The following is a 25,140-nucleotide window of genomic DNA, read 5'->3' as shown; positions in this document are numbered from 1 at the left end:
AAATAATAATGTCTAAGAAACAGGTATAAGAGACATATGCACACCTATCTGCCCTAGCAAGAGTCTGACATGCGGATTCATTGATGTGAGATCATGTACTTCCAACTATTAATACCCCCTTCTAGGCATTCCTTTTGTCATTAGGCTAGCAGCATGGTCTGCACACTTAAAGGGTTGTGTGATATTTTGTGATGCCGGTTCGATAACCCTTTGCAACAATTGAAAGTGGTCCTAGAAAACAAATTTATATAATACCATATGCTGTGCTTATAATTGGACTATACAATGACATACTGCACATCTGGCATGCAAGACTTGTGGGCACTGATACTTTGCCCATACAAGGCCATCCTTACTGATCCCTTCTCAGTTATAGAGCAGACCTAGGTCTATCTATGGCATCTCAAATACATGTATCTCTTGGTACAGAATGTAAAAAATAATTTGTCTCCTTTAGCATCTTATAATATTAGTGAAATTGGTGGGCTGACTATACTGAGTGTCTGTTAGAAAGCTGCATGGAAAATATTGATGTACGAAAATGTCAGAATAAAAATCAAAGATATAAACAGGTGGGTATGGATTTTCTTTCTTAACTCCACATCTACGTACCTTAAAGCTGTAGATATAGTGTCCCGATACATGAAAGTGGAGTTAAGTATAGTCAACCTACAATTAGCTATACGGTTATAAGAAAGCTAATATTACATGAATTATGCATAACTATGACAATAACAGGCAGCCCAATCTTGTGATTAATTGAAGACTTATAGAGGAATCTTTGAGATTTAGGACTTGCCCTTCCTAAACTGGAATTTCCAGGGCAGGTTATCATTAATGTGATCATAATGGGACATCCTTCAGAAACAAGAGTCACAGGGTTCCCTCTACTGTTGCTGCTCATTAATTATCTCCTCATTATCTAGAAGTATATTTTTGTTATAAAACCCACCTTTCTCCAAGTGTATTAAGCTCTGGCTCACTCTTTTTCTCAAGAGGTGGAAGCCATACTCAATAGATGAAGTTAAACAACAGGTTTCTTGAGAGCTGAGGAGGTGGGCTGCCTAAGGAGAAGCACTGGACTACAACTGAAAGACAGCACTGCCAAGGTTAGGAGGCTCTTGAGTTAGAAGAGGAAAAAGGGGTGAGCACCCACCGAATTATGAAGAAATAACGGTGTCCAAGCAACACCCCAGAATGGGAACGGAGGAATCACGCACTACTACCACTGTATACCAGGGCAACAAGCAGGAGTTGCTGGAATTATAGAAAATATTATGAAAATGTTCCCAGCATTCAATGAGATGTATAACACAATGATGTACATTCAGCAGTCCTTGATGGTGCAGGAAGAAGGAATGCCGGAAGCTGCAAAGCAAAAAGACCTTCAACAAACTACGACTCAAAAAGTGGCTCTTGCAGAATAAGAATTAGCCAACATACTTCTCCATCTGGATTGCCAGTCTTTCTACTCCAACTTGCAGTGTCATTGCGGACATCTGAGCACCAAGATTACAATCTCTACAGAACAGAAGTGGTGACTGGATACGTACGATAAGGACTTCAGACATGTTCTAGAAGGTACCTTAATGCCTGCTGTAGCTTTCCTCTTTAAAACTTCTTAATCTTTCAAAACAATGATAATAGCTATGAAAGGACAATGTCCAGAAAAAAAGAAACCAATATAAAATAGTAAGAACTGCAAGTGAGATGCGGTACTCACATGAAACTCATTGTCACGAGGCGAGCAGGGACACCGGACTGCATGGGGCGGACTGGTGGGAGGTGCCGGAGGTCACGGACAGTGTTGTTTATGATTTACAGGAAGACGACTGGAGAGTGACAGCCACGGAAGACACATCCTCAGACGTCTTCCCCTTTAACTGGGATCAGCTCCCTGGTGCGCACGCCCACATCTGTGATGTGGTCGACGAACATCCAATAAGATCGGAGGCAGACAGACCCGTGGTGTGTGGCTACACCGGAGCGGAAGCAGGAGAGCGAAGGAGAACAGAGACGAGAGAGGCTACAGCGACGGAGAGGTCGGAGACGGGAGAGACTACGTCGAAGGAGAAGTCGGAGAAGGGAGGACTCCGCACCCACGTTTCGCCGAGCCGCGCCCACGGAGGAGCGTGGCTGACTCAGGTGCGTGAACGTTTCACGGGCTGGGTCGGGAGGAGGGAGAAGGCTGAAAAAGCACCTAAATGCCGCTCGCCGCCGCACTTGTCGGCATCGGGAGTCCTCTGACGTCCACCACCGGGACCAGTCCTTTGGCCACTCCACGCCTAGACGAACTGGAAAGCCGACCCCTTGGGGGAAGAGACGCCAGAACCTGGATAGAAAGCACAGAATCGTACTTCCGCATATAAAACCCTCTCTAACTAGACGCCGTGTCCTGAGTCGTCTGTCCGAACCGTCCACAGTGGTGGAGAATGCAGGCACTGACCCGACCATCTGTACGGTGAAGATGGATGCATTGATTCAACATATGATCAAAGGACAAGAGAAGTTAGAATGGGCGGTGGAACGACAAATGGCCTCCGCTACTGCGGATCGTGAGGTGTTCAAGGACACGATATCAGCCCAGATTGAAGGACTGCAAAAAGCGATAACCGAACCTCAGGCAGGTGTTGTACGGGAACCCAGGGGTCCTAGCCACCATACCCCTTCCGGGCTGTCCTTACAGAAATACATTCCCGGCGAGGACCCTGATGCCTTCCTCACTAACTTCGAGAGGGTGGCCCGTGCATGTAGTTGGCCCCTGGAAAAATGGCCTTTCTTCCTGGCTCCGCTCCTGATAGGTGAAGCCCAGTCGGCATATCAGGTGGCTAACGCCAACGGGGACACACCTTATGGGACCATTAAGGGTATCATATTGGATCATCTGGGACTGGATGCGGAGGCGTATAGGGTGCGATTCCGGAAGGAAAAAGGGGCTCCTGGGGAAAATCCCAAAACGCTCTTCTTCCGGCTCAAAATGGCGGCCGATAAATGGTTGACACCCGGAGTAAGTTCCAAGGAGGAGATCATGGAAAAGATCTACTTGGAACAATATCTCGAGGCCCTACCGTATCACACCCAAAGGTGGTTAAGGCAACATAGCCACCTGACCATACAACAGGCAGTGGAAATGACTACCACCTTTTCCAGAGCGCAACCTAAGGGATTCGGAACAGAAGGGGAAAAGACTCGTAGTAGTCCCTACCGAATGGAACGGAGACCAAAATCCCTGGAGCCGCCGAAGACCCGACAGCTACGGCTCGAAATGCCCGGGTTGAAGGGTCCTCAATGCTTCGAGTGCAGGGAGTGGGGTCATATAGCCCGGGTGTGCCAAAAAAAGAGACCAACGGAAGAACCGATGGAGGTGGGGTACATACCCAAGTCCATTCTCTATACGGCGGAGATGGGGACGGCATTCCACGTGAGTGTGTAGGTAAACGGTAACCCCCTAAAGGCCCTCTTAGACTCAGGCTGTAAGCAATCGGTGATACAGGGAACATGGGTTTCTCCTAAACAACTAGTCCCCGAGGCAACAGTGCACATTAGGTGTGTGCATGGCGATGTAAAGCCTTATCCAGATGCTGTTATCTCCCTCGTACATCCAGGGAAGGGGTGGAAAACACACATAAGGGTGGGGGTTATGGACAACCTTCCCGAAGACCTCATTATAGGCACTGACAACCCTGATTTTCTGGAGATGTTCCGACGGGTCCTCCATACCCCAGGGCAAGGCAGACCAAAAAGCGAAGAGCAGTCCCCACCATCATCGGCCTTGTTAACCCCCGAACCATGGCTTACGGACCGTAGTTTTAAGTTCGCCCAAGCAAATGACGCTACTCTATACAATGCATGGGAACATGCCCACAGCTCAGCAGATATAGATTCTCCGGGGTACCCCAGATTCATCATTAAGTCAGGGCTCTTATACAGACAGGCATCTCCATCAGACACCCACCAGCTACTGGTGCCTATTCCCTTTAGGGAACAGATAATGTTCTTTTCCCATGCACATCTTCTGGCCGGACACACAGGGACAGAAAAGACAACCCAAACCATACTACGTCATTTTTACTGGCCAGGGATATACCAGGACGTTAAAAACCATTGTCAGGCGTGTGAGATTTGCCAGAGAAGGAACACCCACAGGCCACCGGGTGTCCCCTTACAGCCCTTACCCATAATAGGGACTCCATTTGAGAGGGTCGGGATGGATCTCATCGGCCCTCTACCCCGGACAAAAAAAGGCCACTTATACGTGTTGGTGATAGTGGATTACGCCACTCGCTTCCCCGAGGCTTTCCCCTTAAGGACCCCCAACACTCGCAACATCGCCGACTGTTTCTTGGAGCTGTTTTCCAGAGTGGGGTTCCCAAAAGAAATATTGACGGATCAGGGAACCCCTTTCATCTCTAGACTCATGAAAGAGGTATGTCGCCTACTGGATCTACGCCACATCCGTACGTCAGTTTACCACCCCCAGACGGACGGACTAGTCGAGCGGTATAACGGCACTCTGAAGAACACGCTCAAGAAAATGTTGGAGGTGGAAGGACCAGAGTGGGACAGGCTATTACCATTGGCCTTATACGTCATCCGAAGCCAGGTACAGAGTAGCCTCGGATGCTCTGCCTTTGAGCTGTTGTACGGACGTAGACCTCGCAGTCTCCTAGAGATGACCAAGGAGGCCTGGGAAAAGGAGGAGATGCTGGATACAAGAGAGATGTTAGAGTATACCCAAACCTTAAAAACAAAACTCGGGAAACTCAGAGATTTGGCGTATTCAAACCTGGCCAAAAGTCAAGAAAAACAGGCCGCCTATTACAATCGAGGGAAGAAGTGGCGGACCTTGACAGTGAACGATTGGGCCCTGGTCTTACTTCCCAACAGCATGAATAAATTGAAGAATGAATGGAAAGGTCCATTCCGAGTCATTGAAGCCATTGGGAAGACTACTTACAAGTTACAGCTGTCACCCAGTCGGACTCAGGTGTATCATATGAACATGTTGAAGAAGTGGATAGGACCTCCTCCGAAGACAGCCTCCCTATCCCTTCCCACCAAGGGAAAAGAAGGGGATACTTTACAACAGCTCCCAATCAGCGACGAGTTAAGCCCAAAGGAGAAGACCGAGCTCATGAAGGTCCTACAAACCCACGCTCCCATTTTTTCGGACCTACCGGGTCGCACCCATCTCGCTGAACATAAAATAGAGACCACCCCGGGAAAGGTCGTCAAACTACGTCCTTATAGGATTCCCGCGGCAAGAAGACAAGCAGTACAGCAGGAAATCCAGGAGATGCTGCGGTTGGGTGTGGTCAGACCCTCCAGGAGTGAGTGGTCCTCACCCATAGTGATGGTGCCTAAACCCGATGGCAGCATAAGATTCTGCATGGACTTCCGTGCCCTGAATAATATCTCCTCATTCGACGCCTATCCCATTCCTCGCATCGATGAGCTGATCGAGAAACTCGGAAATGCCAGGTACATCTCGACCATCGACCTAACGAAAGGGTACTGGCAAGTACCCTTAAGAGAGGAGGATCGGAAAAAAACGGCGTTCGACACCCGATGGCTTGTTTGAATTTACGGTTCTACCCTTCGGGTTGCATGGCGCCCCGGCCACCTTTCAGAGACTCATGAATACCGTCCTGCACAATTACCAGTCCTTTTCGTCAGCCTACCTTGACGACATTGTGATATTCAGCCCGGACTGGAACACACATCTCAAACATCTACACACCATCTTTTTGGCACTACGAAACGCCGGACTACATATCAATGCCAAAAAGTCCCGGATGGCGTTCCACAAAGTGAAGTATTTAGGGTACGTCTTAGGTCATGGCCTTATAGCCCCACAAAGCGAAAAGGTTAAAGCCATCACGGACACCCCCTTCCCTTCCACAAAAAAGGAGATGAGAGCCTTTCTGGGGTTGATAGGGTATTATCGGCGCTTTATACCCAGCTTCGCTGAAGTGGCTAGCCCTCTCACAGATACCCTGCAGAAACATGTAAGCCCCCAGGTCTTCCACCGACCCACCACCCAGATGGTACAGGCCTTTGACTCACTGAAGCAGACCATCACCTTGAGTCCAGTGTTAGCCTCCCCTGACTTCTCTCGCCCCTTTATTTTGCACACTGATGCGTCGGATCACGGGGTGGGAGCAGTGTTATCTCAGGAAACGGAGGAGGGGGTAGAGCACCCAGTGGTTTTTATCAGCAGGAAACTATTCCCTAGGGAGGTTCGGTACCCCACCATTGAACGCGAATGTCTGGCGATCAAGTGGGCTACCGACAAGTTGCGTTACTACTTAGAGGGCCGTCCCTTCCTCCTCTATTCTGACCATGCACCCCTCCAGTGGATGAGCCAGAACCTCTCCAACAATCCCAGGGTTCTCCGTTGGTTTCTATCCCTCCAGCCCTTTTCCTTCACCTTGAAACATCGAAAGGGGAAGGAGAACTCTAGTGCGGACTACTTGTCCCGGACCTTTCCTCTCCCCGATCGGGAGAATCCGGTGGTGGAGGAGTGTCACGAGGCGAGCAGGGACATCGGACTGCATGGGGCGGACTGGTGGGAGGTGCCGGAGGTCACGGACAGTGTTGTTTATGATTTACAGGAAGACGACTGGAGAGTGACAGCCACGGAAGACACATCCTCAGACGTCTTCCCCTTTAACTGGGATCAGCTCCCTGGTGCGCACGCCCACAACTGTGACGTGGTCGACGAACATCCAATAAGATCGGAGGCAGACAGACCCGTGGTGTGTGGCTACACCGGAGCGGAAGCAGGAGAGCGAAGGAGAACAGAGACGAGAGAGGCTACAGCGACGGAGAGGTCGGAGACGGGAGAGACTACGTCGAAGGAGAAGTCGGAGAAGGGAGGACTCCGCACCCACGTTTCGCCGAGCCGCGCCCACGGAGGAGCGTGGCTGACTCAGGTGCGTGAACGTTTCACGGGCTGGGTCGGGAGGAGGGAGAAGGCTGAAAAAGCACCTAAATGCCTCTCGCCGCCGCACTTGTCGGCATCGGGAGTCCTCTGACCTCCACCACCGGGACCCGTCCTTTGGCCACTCCACGCCTAGACGAACTGGAAAGCCGACCCCTTGGGGGAAGAGACGCCAGAACCTGGATAGAAAGCACAGAATCGTACTTCCGCAAATAAAACCCTCTCTAACTAGACGCCGTGTCCTGAGTCGTCTGTCCGAACCGTCCACACTCATCAATCAAATGTTTGATTCATTCCTAACATGGCCGCCTCATATACAATCCTTCACAAGTTGATAACATTTGTATTACTGAGTTTTTATTAAAGGAGTGTCAGACAAATCATTTTGTGTTGTATACTACTTAAACAGGCATTTCAGCTTAATGGAAGAAAAGTCCACTGGAAATGTACTGAGACCAATATTAAATTCTGAGGAATTGCATTGAGGACAAGGTGCAGTTAATGACACCATAAAAAAAATGAAGAAACCAGCTGGCAGGAGGGTCCTACTATGCCACCCAACGTAAAATTTCAAACATATTGGCTAAACATATCCACTGTTCAGCAACAAACATTGCTACCTCAATGTAGATGTTCGAGAGAAAGAGTTCTAAGGTAATCAACACTGAAATGAATGCTTCAATAAAGAAAAATTGCAAGCGGAACACTAACTAAAATGATAATTTAAAGAAAAAAAAATCAAGATCATTTCCCTCCAAGAGGTAATGTAATTCCTCGTGTGCCTATGGGAAAAAATATATAAAGGGTCAAGCAAGATAGAATTCTAGAATAGAACGTAGATTTCAATTGAGCCACTTTTAAGTTAGTTTACAGCAATACCATCACGGCTGGGTCCATTTTCTACAGCTAATCAGTACATCTCAATATTATCTACTGGTAAGAATGATGGTGAAATCCAGTACTCCCTAGAAAAGGAGTACTAAAAGATGTTTTTGTCTACTAACATAGATAAAAGTCGGTTTGTTCTCCTGCTCCAAAAGAAGCATCTTTCTTGTCTATCATTTGAATGAAAATGGCTGACTTCTGCCCCTTAATATTCCTGGAAGACATAGGTAGATGACTGGACAAGGCCCAAAATAATATGATGTAAAGGTAAGATAAAATGGCCCCTTCATGTACTGTACAATGATAGTGCAAGGCTCAATGTGGAAGAAAGAATATAGGAAGGTGAATGCTCAAAAACACTTGATCTTTGCAGAGGGAAAACTCCTCAGTTCTGAAAGCGTTGACAAAGCCAAGAGCCTAGTATCTGTAAAAAAGGTTTCACATAGTGTTTACGAGAGATGGCTGACTATCCAGGGTCTCAAAATCATGAACATACCATCTAGGCAGAAAGAGCTCTACATGACTTGCTTTTGGGTTCCACATTACTCTACATTTAAAATTAGTTCACATCTCCTGATCTTACCAGCATTATCATGGAGGACTAATGACTCTGCAGCGAATGTCTCTTGCTTTATGGGCTACGTGATTTGCTGCTGTTCTTTGCACACCGCAAGACCGAATTAATTTTTCTCATTGTCTTTGTAATAATACTGAAAATGTTAAAAACTTTACCTGGCTCATATCACCTCCATGGTATTTTAGTCCTATTTCTGGCAGGTCTTCTTAAGGTAAACCCACATTCACATTAATAAGTTTTAATAAAAACTGAAATAATTTGAATTACTCCTAGCAAAGAAACGACTAAGATCTAAACCACTCAAAACACTTGACGAGAAAGTTAAAGTAAACAGCCAACTCTGGAGAAGACTAGGTTTCCAAAAGACTTCCCTAAAATATTGCAAAAGCTTGACAGCAGCAAACCAGAACTTTTGATGACCAGTAACAGAGTGAAATAAATACTGTTGGACCCGGCCTCGTGGCGTGGTCCTTACCCCCGTGGATTGTGCCCGTTCCCCGCCCCGGCCTTCACGGGCCACCCTTCAGAACTGCACCGAGACCCCTCATCCCGAGCCGCACGAGGTCGCACACCCCTCGGGGCTCCGCCATCTTGTTGGCATCCACGTGACTCTGTGCGCCAGCCGGCGTGACCCCGCTCAACCCGGCCTCGGCCCCAGCGAAGCCCCGACATCGAGGCACCAGGAACTGGCCAGGGGGTGCCACATGAACCATTCACCGCCCCCGGCAGAGGACAGTATCGATGGGACCCCCAACTGTCCTCCCATCCCTAAGGTGTGATCGCCCTGCAACTCTCTTGGGCCTGGCGCCTCTCCTGCTGGGCGTCTGGCCACCTCCACCCGGCCTCTCCGCCCCCCCCGGGCGCAAGGGTCCGGACATCAAAGGGCTCCAGACCTATATCTGGGGCGACCCGCCACAGATCGGCAGTTGTATCCCGGAGTCGAGAGCCCTGCTGATTGAATCGCGGCCGACCCTACGGAGAAGAACTCTTGCTTGAACTACCACGAGCCCTGCAGACTGCGTCGCGGCTCCTTTTGTTGAAACCTTGAAGCCCCCCCCCCCCCGGAACATCGGGGCCCTGCTGACGCTGTCGCAGCCCAACCTCGCTGAAACCTCCCTCGGAGCCCTGCTGACGACGTCGCGGCACGAGCTGAGCAGAAACCATCTTGAGAGCCCTGCTGATCGAATCGCGGCTCTCCACGAACTGAACGCCGGAGCCCTGCTGACGCCTTCGCGGCTCGACCCCTCCGAGACCCGGAGGTCCTCCAGCTTGAGGATAAGAACTGGGCCCCAGGTACCCTCGTACCGAGCTCCTGCCAAAGACTGACCCGCTACCCCTACCCTTCTAAAGAGACACTGAGACTTTTGGTGGATCCCTCGATCCCTTTCGTGTAAATATTGATCCCGTAACCTTTAAGTGCTGATAAAGAATTGCTCGTCTTGAGACAACCTCCTTGAGTCCTGTGTGGTGGTGTTACTGTGCTAGTACGTGATAGGAGAAGGATCTCTCAGGAGGCTTCTCTGCAGCGCTCGGCTACTTCGTGCAGTGTGAGGGCCCCCCCTGGGTGGTCTCGCCGACTCCTCGGGATCCGCCTTCCAACAAATACATTGGTAGATGGTCACTGAATACTCTAGATAGGTTTGGAGATAGTGCGTGTGGCCGGGATGTCAATCGAAAAGTTGACTAAAAATTAGAAGAAAAAAAAAAAAGCAGAAACATCAGTTGCAGGTATGATCATGGCCTTTCTTGGAAAGGGGTTAGTTAATATGATCAAAATGAGTATCCTTCGAGTATGTTACTCAATTTTAAAAATAAAATCTTTGGTCAGTTACTCAATATGTACTGCTGTTTTGATGGCCGATGTATGTGTTAATACTTCATGTCTGTACCCTTCTAGTAACTTCCTATGGCATTAGACAATAAAGTGTCCTGGAGCATATATTGCAGAATAAATATTCAGGTGAAGACTGAAATGGGTCAAATAAAAAAAGAACACTTGAAAAAGGTATTTGATGTTAGAAATTATGATGGTTTAGGGTCTGTTCTTTGGATATATTGCAGCAGACCTGGTTCAGTGTACACCAAAACACATTTCTGCCCCTGAATTTCTAAGACTCATCACCAATATTTTAAAAATACCTAATAATTGTACACTACAGTTATAACTGCCCGGTAGTAATGATCAAAAGACTAGCAACTACCTTTTTTCCACTTGTTTCTTTAAAACACAGACAGCACAAATACATCACATTGATGACACGACACAAAAGTGGCCCAGGATGGGAGCGCAGAGTGCTGTGCGCAGGGGTTGGAAAAAGCACTTTAAATGTTAGTCATGGTCGATTTCTGGCACAAGTCCGCAGGACTAGATTTTTGAAAGTGAAAAAAGAGAAAGCGCCATCCAGGAAAAGTGTCCATTATATCTTGGTCATGAAGAGCAGGGACCCCAACTTTGTAGGCCTCCATTGTCCAATCAGAAGCAAATATGGAATCAAGCATTCTCAGCCCGGCAGGAAAAAAGGATCCTTAAAAAACAAAAAAGAGAAAACATACTCTATTACTACTGCATACGGATTCATATGCATAGACTGTAAATGTGGTACAATGAAAAGATGTTTTACTTCCCCCTCATTTCTCACAAGACCCCCCCCCATGCCACCCCGATGAACTGGAAGACACTGTCCATCACTCTTAGCCCACCCTGTAATTTACTTAATGTAACCTTGTTATTAACAGCCCAACAAATCATGAATTGCAGGCAACTCCTGATACAAATTATTTAAAATATATCAAACATTATTAAACCGGTCAACAATATTCTTTGAACAAGTCAGAAATAGCACAGTTTTTTTTACTGGAGGAAAGGGGTCCAGTTAGCATGTTACACATGAAAGAGGGTCTTGTACTTTTTCCCACGCTCATTGAGAACATCTGAAATATTCACAGTTACATGGCAGTGGAAGCATTTAACCAGAGAAAAGGACAAAGCCCAATAGATAATGACCTAAATGTGTAACTAAATGAGAGCTCATATACAACTCATGGTCTCTGGAAATGTGTGCTGATTGTCCCATGTAGGAGCCTTGCAGATAAAGTCCAGAGGAATATATACTGCTGGAGGCTGCAGAAGTGGACTTCGCTCCGATACAAGTGCATGAAAAGAAATTTTACATATTTGATTATGACACAATGATTTGGCTGGTATTATCTTGTATATCTCTGACACATTTGTGTTCACCACATAGGCTGATGAGATCAGTAAGAAATAGAAGCATATTCACCCTATTCATAGGTTGGAGAAGGATGAGCCAGTCTCTGTAAATAATCAATGGATAACAACATAGTAAATGTTTTCAACAGTCTAGTACAGCTATTCTTAACCTTTTGACTGCTGTGAACACCCAATGAATCATCACTAGAATTTGGAGACCCCTACCCGAGGCATTTCTATAAGTCAGGGACTCTAGTCTAAGCTATTTCAATCACTTGAACTCAAAACAATACACAAAAGTACAGAAACGTATTGACGCTAAACAAATAGAGAAATTATGAAATATTTTATTTAATTCCCAAATATAGAAAAGATAAAATTTTAATGGGAAATTTAGATCTTTTCAAATTCTAAAAGATGAATGACTATGCTAGTCTCTAGCAAAATCACTGTCTTTTTTATCCTTAATGCAGGCTCTCTTTTTGTCAGCACTTCAATTAAGGCAACACATCCTGCATACTGTATTCTGTTTGATGTTTGCTGTATAAACACTGCTCCCACAAATCACACTAAGGATACCACCTTACATTTTTGCCTATATACATTCCTTCACATTATATATGCCTTATTAATCTGCTAATATGATTTATTTTTCTAATCAGTCGTGGTCCTGTAAGTAGGTGTCATGGACCTAGGTGTTTACAAGCCACAGGTTAAGAACCGCTGGTCTAGTAAACCTAAGGCCATTAAAATGATGGAGTAACTCACAGACATCATTCTACTTATCAGTCTGCTTGTTGCCATGATGTTGGAGGAGTTCATCCTGAATCTCTTTAAAAAACAGAACAGTGGTTTTGAAGTGACCAGTGTGCTAATCAAGGCTTTAACATTGTATTGTATTGTATATAACACTTAAATAGCGCAACTGTCACTCTGCGGGTATCCTGGCGCTGCGACTTAGAAGATGACCACCGCAAATATTGACCTGATTATCTGTGAGAAGCATTATGTTCGTTCCTTGGGAACAGCCAGATTTTCAGACTTTTTCGAAAGCATAGCAAGGAGTTGGCTTGTCTAATGCTCTGGGGCAGCTTGTTCCATAGGCGTGAGGCCGCAACCCCAAATGCTCTGCCTCCCATCCTAGACTTCTTGAATCTGGTATTCATTACCAGATTTGCACTGGAGGATCGAAGCTGCCTCTTAGGCTTATACCAAGTAAATTTCTCCTCCAAGGGTACTGGACCCAGGCCATGTACTGCTCTAAACAATACAGAGAGACTTAAAACAGACTCTTTCCTTAATAGGCAGCTAATGAAGAGCCCTCAAGGCCAATGCCGTGGAGGACCTACGCTGCCTATTTAGCACCAATTTTGCTGCTATAGACTGGACTGGACTCTGGAATATACATAGGTTACGAAAATCTTTAACTTACTCCTGATGGAGGCACCTAGAAGAGAGCCACTGCTTGTGGGCTTAGTTATGGAGAACTGGAGGAAGATGAGCTAATATGAGCTGTTCCACACCTGTCCGCAGGACATGCACCAGCTAGAGTGGAAATCCAGACAGAAATAGATTCAACAAGACAATCAGTCATTTAGAGAAGGAGGTTATTCTCCACCTGAATTATGCGTTAGCTCAAGTATCTTTAATCTAAAAGTATTTTAAATACTTTTCGCATCATATGAAACAAGCTTGTGATGATGGACTAACACTGCCCCTTCTATAGGCTGACACAAACACAATCACAGCTGTAATGTAAATTGTAGTAAGAGAATAGCTCCTTGTTATATATGAGGAAATTAAGACGAGCACTTTAAGATGACCTTTTCTCCAGGCTGGAATAGCACATTAGAAATGGAAGGGACCAAGAAACAGATCCAAAATGATGGTATCAGTATACATACCCCAGCAATGCATTTTATAAACATTGCACTAAAACTGTAAAAAGGAGAGGGAAAAGGTGGTTTTACTTTGAATGATAAAGAAAAATTGCTTTTTAAATTTGACTGTCGGTGCAGAAGTCTTCTGTACAGCTTGTGCAGAAAGTAACAGGGCTATGGGGACTATGGTGTATACTCTTTACACAATGGATGTCAGGACTGGCTCATAAAATCTAAGAAGGGGAAGGTCTATCATTTAGTACAAAAAGGATTATTGCATTCTTTGGCACTTCATTTCATGCTACTCAACAACAAACTATTTTTAGGTATCTAGATATCATAATAGAGTCTTTTCCACATTATTCACTCATAATTTATTCCTAGTAATCCCTTGTAATAAATATTCTCTTGGAGTTCTGTCCGATTTCAGCGTTATGCACCTTTGATTAAGGCATATCTCCAAGCATCTTATTTAAACCAAGTTTTATCAGCATTGTAATGCATCCGTTACAATCACTTGTAACCTATTCCTTTGTTTAGCAGTTGTATTCAAGTGATACCTTTATTACTCACATTCCCTTAGTGCTGTGTTGTGGCCTCTACTGCTTCCACTCAACATCGCCTTCTAAGAATTATAGATCCCTGGCTCCTGCCACAGTACCTCCATCGTTGACTTCAGCACAAATTTCCTTGTGGTCACATAGTTCGACTGTAGGCAATGCCACTCTTTGCCGAGATGCCAGACCAGGGCAGTAGGCTACGCAGAAGAGTCTGTGCCTGCCGGTAAATTCGCTGGGGAATGGAACACGGGCTGAAGTTCGCTAATGTAGAACCAAAATGCTGAAGATAATCAGTAAACCTTAGTCAAGGAAATTCCAAAAAGACAGCATACTGAAACAGAAGGTGAAACTACACAGTCACACCTTAACAGACATTTAGAGGGATAGTGGGCTATTAATGATATAGGAAAGGTCCACAAAGGCACACAATACGTCTCAATAGGATGCAGTCCATGAACATCATCTAGAGGGATATTTTTCCATTTCCAGATATGTTACTGTTCTTGAGAGACTTCTGTGAGCTGGCACTCCAATGCAAACCTGTGCTGCATTTGTTCATCCAGGACTACGAGAAGTTTACCAAGCATTATCTGCATTCTTCATGGTGCCATAAGGTTGTCACTCCCACCTTGCTCAAAGAGCACAGACTGGTGAGCATTTGTCACTGTCCCAACTTAGAGCATCTAAAGTTACAAGCTTCCATTACCTACCCCCTTCAATGAGTTTGAAAGACTCATTGTGCAAAGGGCAGACCGAATGGTCTATCTTCTGGGGTATTAGCTAGCTTATATTCATTTGTGTAACCTTCTTTACATGAACATAAGCGAAGGCATGACTTGGTGTACAACTGTGAAGCCTATTTCTTTCAGACAAGAGCATGAGCCTGTTTTGGTTTACATATTTATATAGCAGTGTAAATTGTGTGCATAACTTTCTGTTCACTACTGACATTTAAGTAGCCAGAGCAGCACGAGACCACACAGTGTATCAACAGTGGCTGTGTCTCCTTAGTATAACCTAGTTATCTAGAAGTGAGGAAGATAAGTGTCTGCATGGTCCCCCACTTTATAGGGATAATGTTTAAACTAATTCCAATGTACTCCTGGCCTATATCTATGTCTATGCTCTATAGGATTTAATATTCACTGTATAGGTATTCAAACAAAAGATTATTTCCAAAATATCGCAAGACACATACATTGTGCTAAAAATATCTTGGTACAGAAGATAAGAGGTGAGAATATTGTTTTTAGTGTTAAAGTTGTATACAATATTGTTTTTTAGTTATTTTACTTTTATTAGTTTTTAAATGTATTAATTATTTTAATGTTTAAGTATGCTTAATTTTGTTGTGGTTTTTAAATTTAATAATAGATTTTGTTTATTTTATGTCAATTTTGTGGGGTTTGAAGGGGGATGGGAAGTTCTTTAACCCCTTCAGTGCCCATGACGAGCTGGACTCGTCATGGGCCGCGGTTGCGCTGTGCCCATGACGAGTCCAGCTCGTCATAGACCCCGCCCGCTAATGCAACGGCCGGCACAGGGCGGGGAAAGGGGCGGGCACTGAAGGGGTTAAAATATATTTTTAATGGCTTATAAGATTAATTTTTATATGATTTAATTTATTAATTATGTACTTGTATCAATTAGTTACTTGCCAAATATGGTAATTGTTTTGCTAATTGGTTAATTAGATAATTACTAATAATTCGTTGTTTTTAATTATTGGTGAATAAGTATATTATGATCAAGTTTTTTGTATTATAATTTAATGGAGTTATTACTTTTTACAATAAAGTGCATTGCTATTTTTTCTGTTATTAATTGAATTAATGTTTTAATTGTTTAATATAATTATATGCATACTTTTATGTGTTAAAGGCGTGTTTAGTGTTTAACTATTAATATAAATTATATACAATTTTTTTTATTTGTTTAGAATGATATATTTCATGTTTATTTATTTTATATATACGTAATTTATTTTGTTTTCATTTAGAACAGGGAAAATTCAAACTCAGATTTCTAAAGTTTAACATTTTACCTTCTGTTGCTTATACTGGAGTGAGAGTAGTAATTCTGACCCATCCAAAGCCCAACACTTTCCCTATTGTTGCTTATGTTGGAGTGAGAAGGATAAATTTGACCCCTCCAAAGTTCCCTACTGTTGCTTACGCTGGAGTGGGAACAGTGCTGGACTTGACGCTCTGTCTGGTAATTCCCAAACTTTTTGACTACACCCTCCTGTTTTCTGAACCTGTTTTTGTTAGCTTTTAGGACTCGGAGCACTTTACCACTGATAACCAATGATAAAGTGCTTGTGCTCCCTCCCTTAAAAATGGCGACATTGGCTTTGACCCAACTGGCACATTTAATTTACTTGTAGGACCCTGGGAAAGTGGTACTACATGTACCAAGGCCTGTACATTAAATGCTAATAGTGTGCATGCAGCACTCACTATGTCACCCACTTAAGTAGCCCTTTAAACAGGTCTCAAGCCTGTCATTGCAGCATGTGTGTGCAGTTGTAAGTTACCATTTTGATATGACAAAAGAAACCTTTCTCCAGGCTGAACCTTCCTTTTTAAAACATACAAGTCACACCTAGGCTAGGCCCTAAGCAGCCCATAGGGCAGGGTGCAGTGTAATGAGATAGTTGAACATGTACTTTTGCATTTTACATGTCCTAGTTGTGAAAAACTATTGCATTCATTCTTCACTACCGCAAATCCTATCTCTCCCATAGGATAACATTGGGTTACAGTATTACATTTAATAAGTGATAACTTTCACGTGGGAAAGGGTAGGAATATCTAGGTTGGTACCTAAAGAATTTTGATTTAAAAACCTCTTTAATGGTAACGTCGGATTTAAAGTCACAATTCTGAAAAGCCACTTTTACAAAGTTGGCATATTCTTGTCCCAACCATTTGGTACTTGCATCCTGTATCACATGACTAGGTGTGGCTGGCAATTGGTGCTTGTATATTGATTCTAGACAGTAAGGCAAAGCCGGAATAGGTGTTGGCAGGATGGGCCATCTTTGACTTGATGGAGGGGGCAGAGCTGTAACCTACTACACCTGCACATCAAAAAGATTCTGCCTCAGTACACTCTCAAAGGGTTCACACACTGGTCTTTTGTGCACTGAGGCCTGTGGAAGACTAAGAAGGACTGATGTGCTACTCTGTTTCAAGAAAAACTGCTGCCCTGCCATCCTTCTGCCCTACTGCCTTAGAGAGGACTGGACCTGCACCTTTAACGAAGGACCACAAGAGTGACTCCATGGGCTAGCTGGCTTGACACCTAATCGGAGTCTTAGGGACATAAAAGGCTCCACTTCGCTTGAACCCAGCACCTGGAGTCTGCCTCCTGAGAGTCCTATCCTTGAAGGGTTTCCCCTCCAGTCATGGACCTTTGGGAGTGTGGATAGAGGTGCCTTGCCAGCCTAGCTGTGGTCTCCACCAAATCCGGCGCAAATCCTTGCCACACAGCTACAAGCATCAGCAGAATAGACGCAGAGCGACACAGAGGCACACTGTACAGAAGCCAGCCTCAACAGTATCGATACAGAGTAACGCAAAGTCTTGCCTCCCAGCCCCATTGGAACAGACGCAACTTGATGCAAAGCCTCACCGCACAGCTTCACAGGAGCTAACGAAGCATAACCCAACGCAGCATCTCACATTGCAGCCCTCGCAGCTCCTCACCGGACTGGCGCAGCACAACGCAACTCAACACAGGACCTCACATCGCAGCCCTCGCAGCTCCTTGGGACCAACGCTAGCCGTCACGAAACCTGGCAAAGCAACTCCACACAGATACCGTGTACCAGAGACATGAGTTACTATCCTTCAGACTCAACTGGGTCCCTGTAGCCGGCCTGTGCTCCATCACAGTCAGCCTGAAATTGTGACTTTGTTCTGGTCCGGCACAACCAGATGACCACACTTGGGGCTTTGTGTTTTTAAGTACTATTTTTACCTAAAACAATTTAAATTGATTATCTCCAGTTTTACTAATTGGATTTTTGTTGTTTTGGTCTCAAATAGTTTATTAAATGTTACTCTATGTTTAAAAATTGGTGTGGGATTGTTCTTTTGTTGTGATCTTACTACTGTTTGAAGTGTTGCAAAAATACTTTACACATTGCCTGTAAGTTAGGGCGGTCTGCTTTGTGCCAAGCTACCAGAAGGTTAAGCACAGGTTGATGTGGGGTTTGCGTGCTACTTCACCCTGACAAGAATTGTGGGTGCTGCTTGAGTAGGATTTGACACCCCCTCAACTAGTAACCTCATTTCCTACATTGGTGTTAAGCAGTGAGATTCAGTACTTGTGTTTGTGTGGTGCCATACAGTGAATTTGTGTAACACTAAAATCCCAGTTAAATAATTTGATACCAGATTCAACAACTTTTTTAATTCTCCTTTTTTCTCCTCTCAAATTGGTAATTTTTCAAAATGTAATTCCTACCTCACCTTCATACACTTCGGATTCTTTTGTTGTTGCACCTGTGATACTTTGCCAGAATGGAAATGAATCCAAACTGCCTATCAGACGACGATATGAGGAAGCTGATCCACACTGATGACTTTAGCAAGGCTGAGATGCAGAAGTTCCGCAAGGAGGGGGCTGGCCGTATAAAAGGGGACCACTAAGCAGGGCCATTGGGTTGCCCTGTATGCTTTTGAGGTAGCACGCTGGTGGAAGGCTTCAACAGTCGACCAGGACCGTAATGTCTCTGAGAAGGATGAGGAGGCAAGAAATGACTTGGCAATGGCTCCAGATGAGGGCCCACAGAAATGGAGCCCCCTGATGGATCTAATGCAGGAACCAGTGTAACCCCACATCTAGTCTAATGAAGAGTCGAAGGACAGGCAGGCTGAGATGGAACAGAAGTTGCAGTTAGCCGGGCTGGCTGTAGAAGAGAGAAAAGCGAAGGAAGAAAGAACGTTAGCTAAGGAGAAGGCGGAAGAAGAAAGGACCTTTGCAGAAAAGAGGATGATGTGGTCTCATGAACTGAGTCTAAAGGACCTGGACCTAAAGCTCAAATAATCCTCAGAGTCCAGCAGTAATGGCTGCAGAAACTGCACAGTGTTCAACGGAGATTAAGGACTCCACATACCCAGAGACACGGTGCCCAGCTTTGAGATGGTGATAATACGGATAGGTGGTTCACAGCCTGTGAGGTAGCCCTTAGAATATATAGGGTCCCCGAGTTTTTGGGGGGCTAATCTTTGGAGCACATGCCAGCTGTAGGAAGTGATACCCTGTTGGCTTTAGGATTGACCAGTTGTCCTACACCCCCGTGAAAGCAGCCCTTATCACTAACTTTAGCCTCACCACACAGAGATACCATTTAAGGTTTAGGGACAGTCACTGGCTGACTGACCAGTCTTTGGCAGATATTCTGGACTTCTCTATAAGGCGCTGAATGGTTGGGTGAAGGCAGCCAATTGAGTTGTTATGAAAGGCTATATCATCTAATTCTGAGAGTGCACTTGCCCAGTAACTGTTTTTCAGAGTTGTACCAACACCTGGTTGACTGTAAGCTCACAGATTCCAGGGAGCTTGCAAAGGAGCACACCTCTGAGTTAGTACTGGAGTGTCTGAGAAGGTACCTAGAAGTGATCCTGAAGAGGATGGCATAGGTTCTCCCCCCAACAGAGTGAGGAGGGGTACAGAGTGACCCAGACGGGTCACAGAGCAGTGTGGGGAAAAAGGTTCCCATTCCCCTTCTAAGAATAGGGGAGGATTTTCAGGTGGATGGTTGCCCAGGGAAACCCATTACCAACCCCAGTGCTTTGTTTGCTCCCAACTGGAGCCCAAGTGAGGGGGCCTGATATGTACCAAAGGGTACCATCTAATGGTGGAGGCTCCACAGGAGTAGGTAGCCCCCAGATGCCCAAAGACCACATTCTAGGTACTACTTTACCACCAGTTTTCAGCGACCTGGAAGGGGCAGCCACCTAGGGCTCCCTGAGAACTCCTTTTTTTGGAGGTATCGCTACCAAACAGAGGGTAAGGAAGCCCAGATGGAGGGAAGGTGGGTGGAAGGACCCGCCCCACCCCCTGCTCAGCCTAATGTTACAGACACTGGGCTAAAGACCGTCTCAGGATACCAGCCCGGGACTGGTAAGGTAGAGTGGAAGTAGGGTGCCTAACATCCGGGCCTGTTGTCCCTCCACCCCCTACTCAGAAACCTCAGAGGTCAGAGAACCATCAGGAGCCCATAGGGAACTCAGTGCCAGCCCCAAGGATGGAACAGAGGTCTACCCAATGTCCCAGCTTCGGATTTCCAGCTGGCAGTGGATTGCCTGGGGTCTGGCTCCTGACACTGACAGCTGTCAGTGGCTACTGTTGGTTGCAGTCCTTAAGGGCAGAGTCTTTTTTGGGTTGGGGACAGAAGTCTGATCCAAGGGGCAGAATGGACCTCATCACTTTGATTGCCATGGTGGTACTGTCTGCCTACTTGGATGCATCTGTGAACAAGTTATGCATAGGTGCTTCAGAGATGGAGTCCATAAGTAAGAAGGATTCCCCAAGGTTCAGTCCAGAGGCTCAGGAGAGTATAGACAGAGGGGTCCAACTGAGTTCAAAGAGGCACGAAACTGGCATGTACCCCTGCCTAACAGGGCCTTTATCCATGTTCTACTGCCTAATCAGGAAAGCCCAGCAAGGGATTGATTAGTCCACAACAGCTTTTGGCTGTAACGCGGTCATGTTGGACTTGTCCCACCACTCGGCATGGCTATCCCCAAACATTTTGCCTTCACCCACCTGTTTTCTGAACCAGTTCTTGTTGGCTTGTAGGACTCTTAACACTTTACCACTGCTAACCAGTGACAAAGTGCTGGTGCTCTCTCCCTTAACCCCTTCAGTGCCCATGACGAGCTGGACTCGTCATGGGCTGCGGTGGCGCTGTGCCCATGACGAGTCCAGCTCGTCATGAACTCCGCCCGCTAATACAAAGCGCGGCACTGGGCGGGGAAAGGGGCGGGCATGCAAGGGGTTAAACATGGTGAAATTGGCTTACACCCAATTGGCACATTTAATTTAGTTTTTTAAGTCCCTAGTAAAGTGGTACTAAATGTACCCAGGGCCTGTAAACTAAATTCTGCTAATGGGCCTGCAGCACCCATTGTGCCACCGACTAATGTAGCCCTTTAAACAGGTCTCAGGGCTACCATTGCAGCTTATGAATGCTGTTGTAAACTGACATTTCAACTTGGCAAAATAAACCTTTTGCTAGGCCTACCCTTCTTTGTTAATAGATATAAGTCCCGCCTAAGGTAGGCCCTAAACAACTCATAGGGCAGGGTGCAGTGTATTTAAAAAGCTGGACATGTACTTTTAAGTTTTACATGTCCTGGTAGTGAAAAACTCACATTCGTTTTTCACTCCTGCAAGGCCTACCTCTCAGATAGGATAACATTGGGTTACCTTATTATATTTCATAAGTGATAACTTTCAATTGACAGTTTGGTGTCTTAAGATTTGCAATTTGAAATGCTATTTAATGGTAAATTTGGAATTTAAGTCACAATTCTGAAAATGCCACTTTTACAAACTTGACATTTTCCTGTTCCGACCATTTGTTGCCTGCACCCTCTATGCTGGTTCACATGACGGGATATATCTGGCAATTGGTCTTTGTGTATTGCTCCCAGACAGTGAGACAAAGGGGCAATAAGTGATGGCAGATGAGCCATCTCAGACTTGATTGGGGAGGAGCTGTGAACTACCACACTTGCACATCACAAAGAATTTGCCTCAACACACTAACAAAGGGTTTCACACTACTCTTTAATGCCCCCAGAAGGGGCAGGAAATTTCAAACACCTTTGGGAGTGAAACCCTCTAGAAACTTTTACTTTAAAGGTGGCACCATGGATAAATAGTCAATCAATCAATTTGTATATCTATAGCGCGGCTTATCACCCAAGAGGGTATGCAGGTGCTGTGCTGCAGGTATCAGTCGAACATCCAGGTCTAGAGCGTCTTTCTGAAGTGGGTCAGAAAGGGTGCGATGTGGAGGTGGAGAGAGAGGACGTTCCAGGCTTTGGCGTCTCTGTGATTAAAGCTAACTTGGTGTATATGCAGATCACTTTAGGTTCACCTTATTCAGAATTACTTGAATTCTGAGGATTTTGACTTTGGATCACATGAGCACAGCTGAAATTTCTTAGCTACAAAACAAGTCTCTGTATGTTTGAACAGATTATGCTTTCTTACTGGCAGCTACACTTATCCTGATGAAAGCTGGGTAGCCAGTGTGGCATTTTAAAACCAGCTGAAACATGTTGACTAAATAGAGACAGTAGAATAATTGTTTTCCAGACAAGTCCTTTCTGTGTTTTTAATCAGCGAAAAGGTTCCAGTGAATAAAATAGCATATGAGCACTTGGGAATCCCTAAAGGCTTTTTAACCCTATAAATGTATCATTTTCTGTCCCAATGCGTGGGATTACCAAAAACACCAAAGAGCTTCCTCCCAAAAGTGACGAAGAGCCTACCTGGTATAACCATCAAAATAGGGGTGGACTCGATGATAGAGCACGCCACATAAAGATATATGGGCGAGAGTCTTTTTTTAAAAACTGGTTTTCTTGTGATACATGGTTCAGGAGGTTTCTTCTCGTTTGGTTAGTGCAGAAGCTTGAGAGAGGCTTACCAGAATATATGCCCACACATGAATCACCTTCTCATAAGAATCTACCAAGTGCACAACGGGGCTCTTGAAATAGAAGATTTCTTAGTCTGTTCAATTAAAGCAGACTTGGTTTATATGCAGATCACTTTAGGTCCACCCTATTAAGAATTACTTGGATTCTGAGGATTTTGACTTTGAAATTTCGGCTGTGCTCTTGTGATCCAGAGTTACAAACCAAGTCTCTGAATGCTCTGGAGTGCAGCTGAGCCACAACATCACATGATCTCCCTTATCTAGCAAATCGTTCCTAAATGCATCAAGATCCATAGGTACCTTACAGAAAGTATATCTGTGGCATACGGAGGTATCATGGACCAAGACATAGAAGGCCCCCACTGCACCCCAAATATGGCTATCTTTATTGTGTCCATAAAGAGGAAGCAAGAGAGTGCACTTTCTATTAGGACAGCACAACTGCATCATGTATGGAAACATCAGACTTTGTTAACTACAGAGATATGATGCTACAAAACAGTCATAGTCAGTCACACCTCTCCATGGACGGTTACAGTTTACCTATAAACTACACACTTAGGTAATGAATGTGACCCAAAAGTATGTTTTTGTTGGGGTCAACATGCTCCTGCTAAGCTAAAACCCAGAGTGCTAGATGCTATCTTTTAGAACACTCAAAGCCTAGCTAGGACACAGACTCATTCACTGAGGTACGGCACATACTTAAAACAAATATTCTGGATATAACAGCAAATGCGTGGCAAACGCTTGTTAAGATGGGGAACTCAGGATCCATCTCTGACAATGTCAAAAGAATTTCTATTAATGTGATTTATTAAGACATATCTCTCTAAATATCTAGATCATTTTGAGCCCAGTTAAGAGATAGAGCTTTTTCTCAAGGTTGAAGAGCTTCCTCAATGTAGAGCACTTTCTAGAAATAATGTACCTTCAAAATGATATAGCACATCAACGCTAAGCACTATTTCAACACTGAATTCATACTGGATGTCGAAAGCCGTTCACTACCTCAAACAATTGCCTCCAAGTAGCTCCAATTGGGCCTATTAAGGTATTACCAACCCGGTTTGTAAAAACTGAGCCATGACAACAAAACAGGCCATTGAACAGGGGAGGGTGAATCAAAAGTACATTATGCGGGGAAGAGGACACTGATAGGTGCAGCATCTAGCCAAATTTGAAGTGCTGAACCACAAATTAGTATGGAGACTGACAATATTCAAGACACGCAACCCACCTAGAAAACAGTTGTTAATCTTTACTTCAGAAACTCGGTCATGTCGCAGAAAGAGAATAAACAATATAAGTGGGCGACATCTTGTTGCTTTCCACTTTCTTATAAACATTAGAGAAAGCTGGGCAATCTTAGGCAAACTAGGTAAAAACAGAAACTAATATAAAAGAAAACCTAACTGCCAGCAGGAATTCCATGAAAGAGAGAAAAAGGAATGTCATGAAGAGACAAATGATTACTTTTAGAATAAAAACTATTATGAGAGAGAACTAGGATTACAGGTAAGAGCTACTCCTCCTCTCTCAGGGGATCGCCACATATAATCATATGCATGGATAGATTAACAGGTGCATCCCCCCAAAATCCCACGAAGGAAGAGATAAACATGAAGAATAGTATAATTAGACAAAAAAAAAACTTTAGAGATGCTTGCCCCACTTGGGCATCAGCCATAGTGCCGAATCAAGACAAAAGTGTCTTGTAAAGCTGTGAACCTATGTCCAAGTTGCAGCCTTGCAAAGGTCAGCAGTGAAGATGTTCCTAAGTAAAGCAGCAATAGATATTTACCTCTGGTAGAGTGGGCTTTAGATCTACTAGATAGGGGTGTGTTTGCTTTTTGATAAAGGATTATGCAGGAAACAATTCATCTAGAGAATGATTGTTTAGAAGTGGCATATCCTGTCTACATAGGACCATAGTTGACAAAGAGTTGCTTTGATTTTCTTGAAGATCCAGTGGATGGTCTTTTGGCTTCTCTCAGAACTTCGACGCATTCTTGAGGGAGATTTAGGTGACCTTGTGCCAGATGTATCAACCTTGCATCGTGTGAGTCCTTAATAGCGATTATTAGCAATTCGAAATTAAGGACTCGCAAAATGCAATGTATGTAGGATTCGCATTTCAAATAGCAATTCCTACGCATTCCTTATTTGCGACTAGCAAATTGTGAGTCGCAAATAAGTAATGGCTTCCCATTCATTTCTATGGGCCAAGAGGCCCATGGGAATGATTGGGAATTGCATGCGCAATTTGCGAGTACCCATTAGGTACTCTCAAATTGAGCATGCAATTTCAAGGGTGCAAGAGTTCCAAAAGGACACCCTGTTGCACCCCTGAAATATGCATGTGTGCACATGTGACGCACATACATGCCCTAGGGAC

The 25,140-nt window shown here is 44.8% G+C and overlaps 1 protein-coding gene across 6 annotated transcripts in view; it reads right to left on the bottom strand.

The window, feature by feature from the left end:
• Nucleotides 1–10,603: 10,603 nt before the first annotated feature.
• NAA60 (N-alpha-acetyltransferase 60, NatF catalytic subunit) overlaps nt 10,604–25,140 on the bottom strand; it is an 80,055-nt gene continuing 65,518 nt past the window's right edge. The window contains exons 6-8 of one of the 6 annotated variants that reach the window (XR_014969502.1): nt 14,057–14,349; nt 13,049–13,161; nt 10,604–10,930 (exon numbers count right to left, since the gene is read on the bottom strand). Coding sequence is in view for 2 of the 6 variants with exons in the window: in XM_085628239.1 (XP_085484365.1) it covers nt 10,728–10,930 (203 nt within the window). In the remaining 4 variants the exon portion in view is untranslated. The remainder of the gene's footprint in view (nt 10,931–13,048; nt 13,162–14,056; nt 14,350–25,140) is intronic. The other 5 variants (XR_014969501.1, XR_014969498.1, XR_014969499.1 and 2 more) reach the window with 5 other exon arrangements.

This window comes from Triturus cristatus, chromosome 10 (assembly GCF_964204655.1).
Source record: "Triturus cristatus chromosome 10, aTriCri1.1, whole genome shotgun sequence".
Lineage (NCBI taxonomy): Eukaryota > Metazoa > Chordata > Amphibia > Caudata > Salamandridae > Triturus > Triturus cristatus.
The sequence above is the reverse complement of the archived record's forward strand: the minus strand, read 5'-3'. Positions and strand labels throughout refer to the sequence as shown.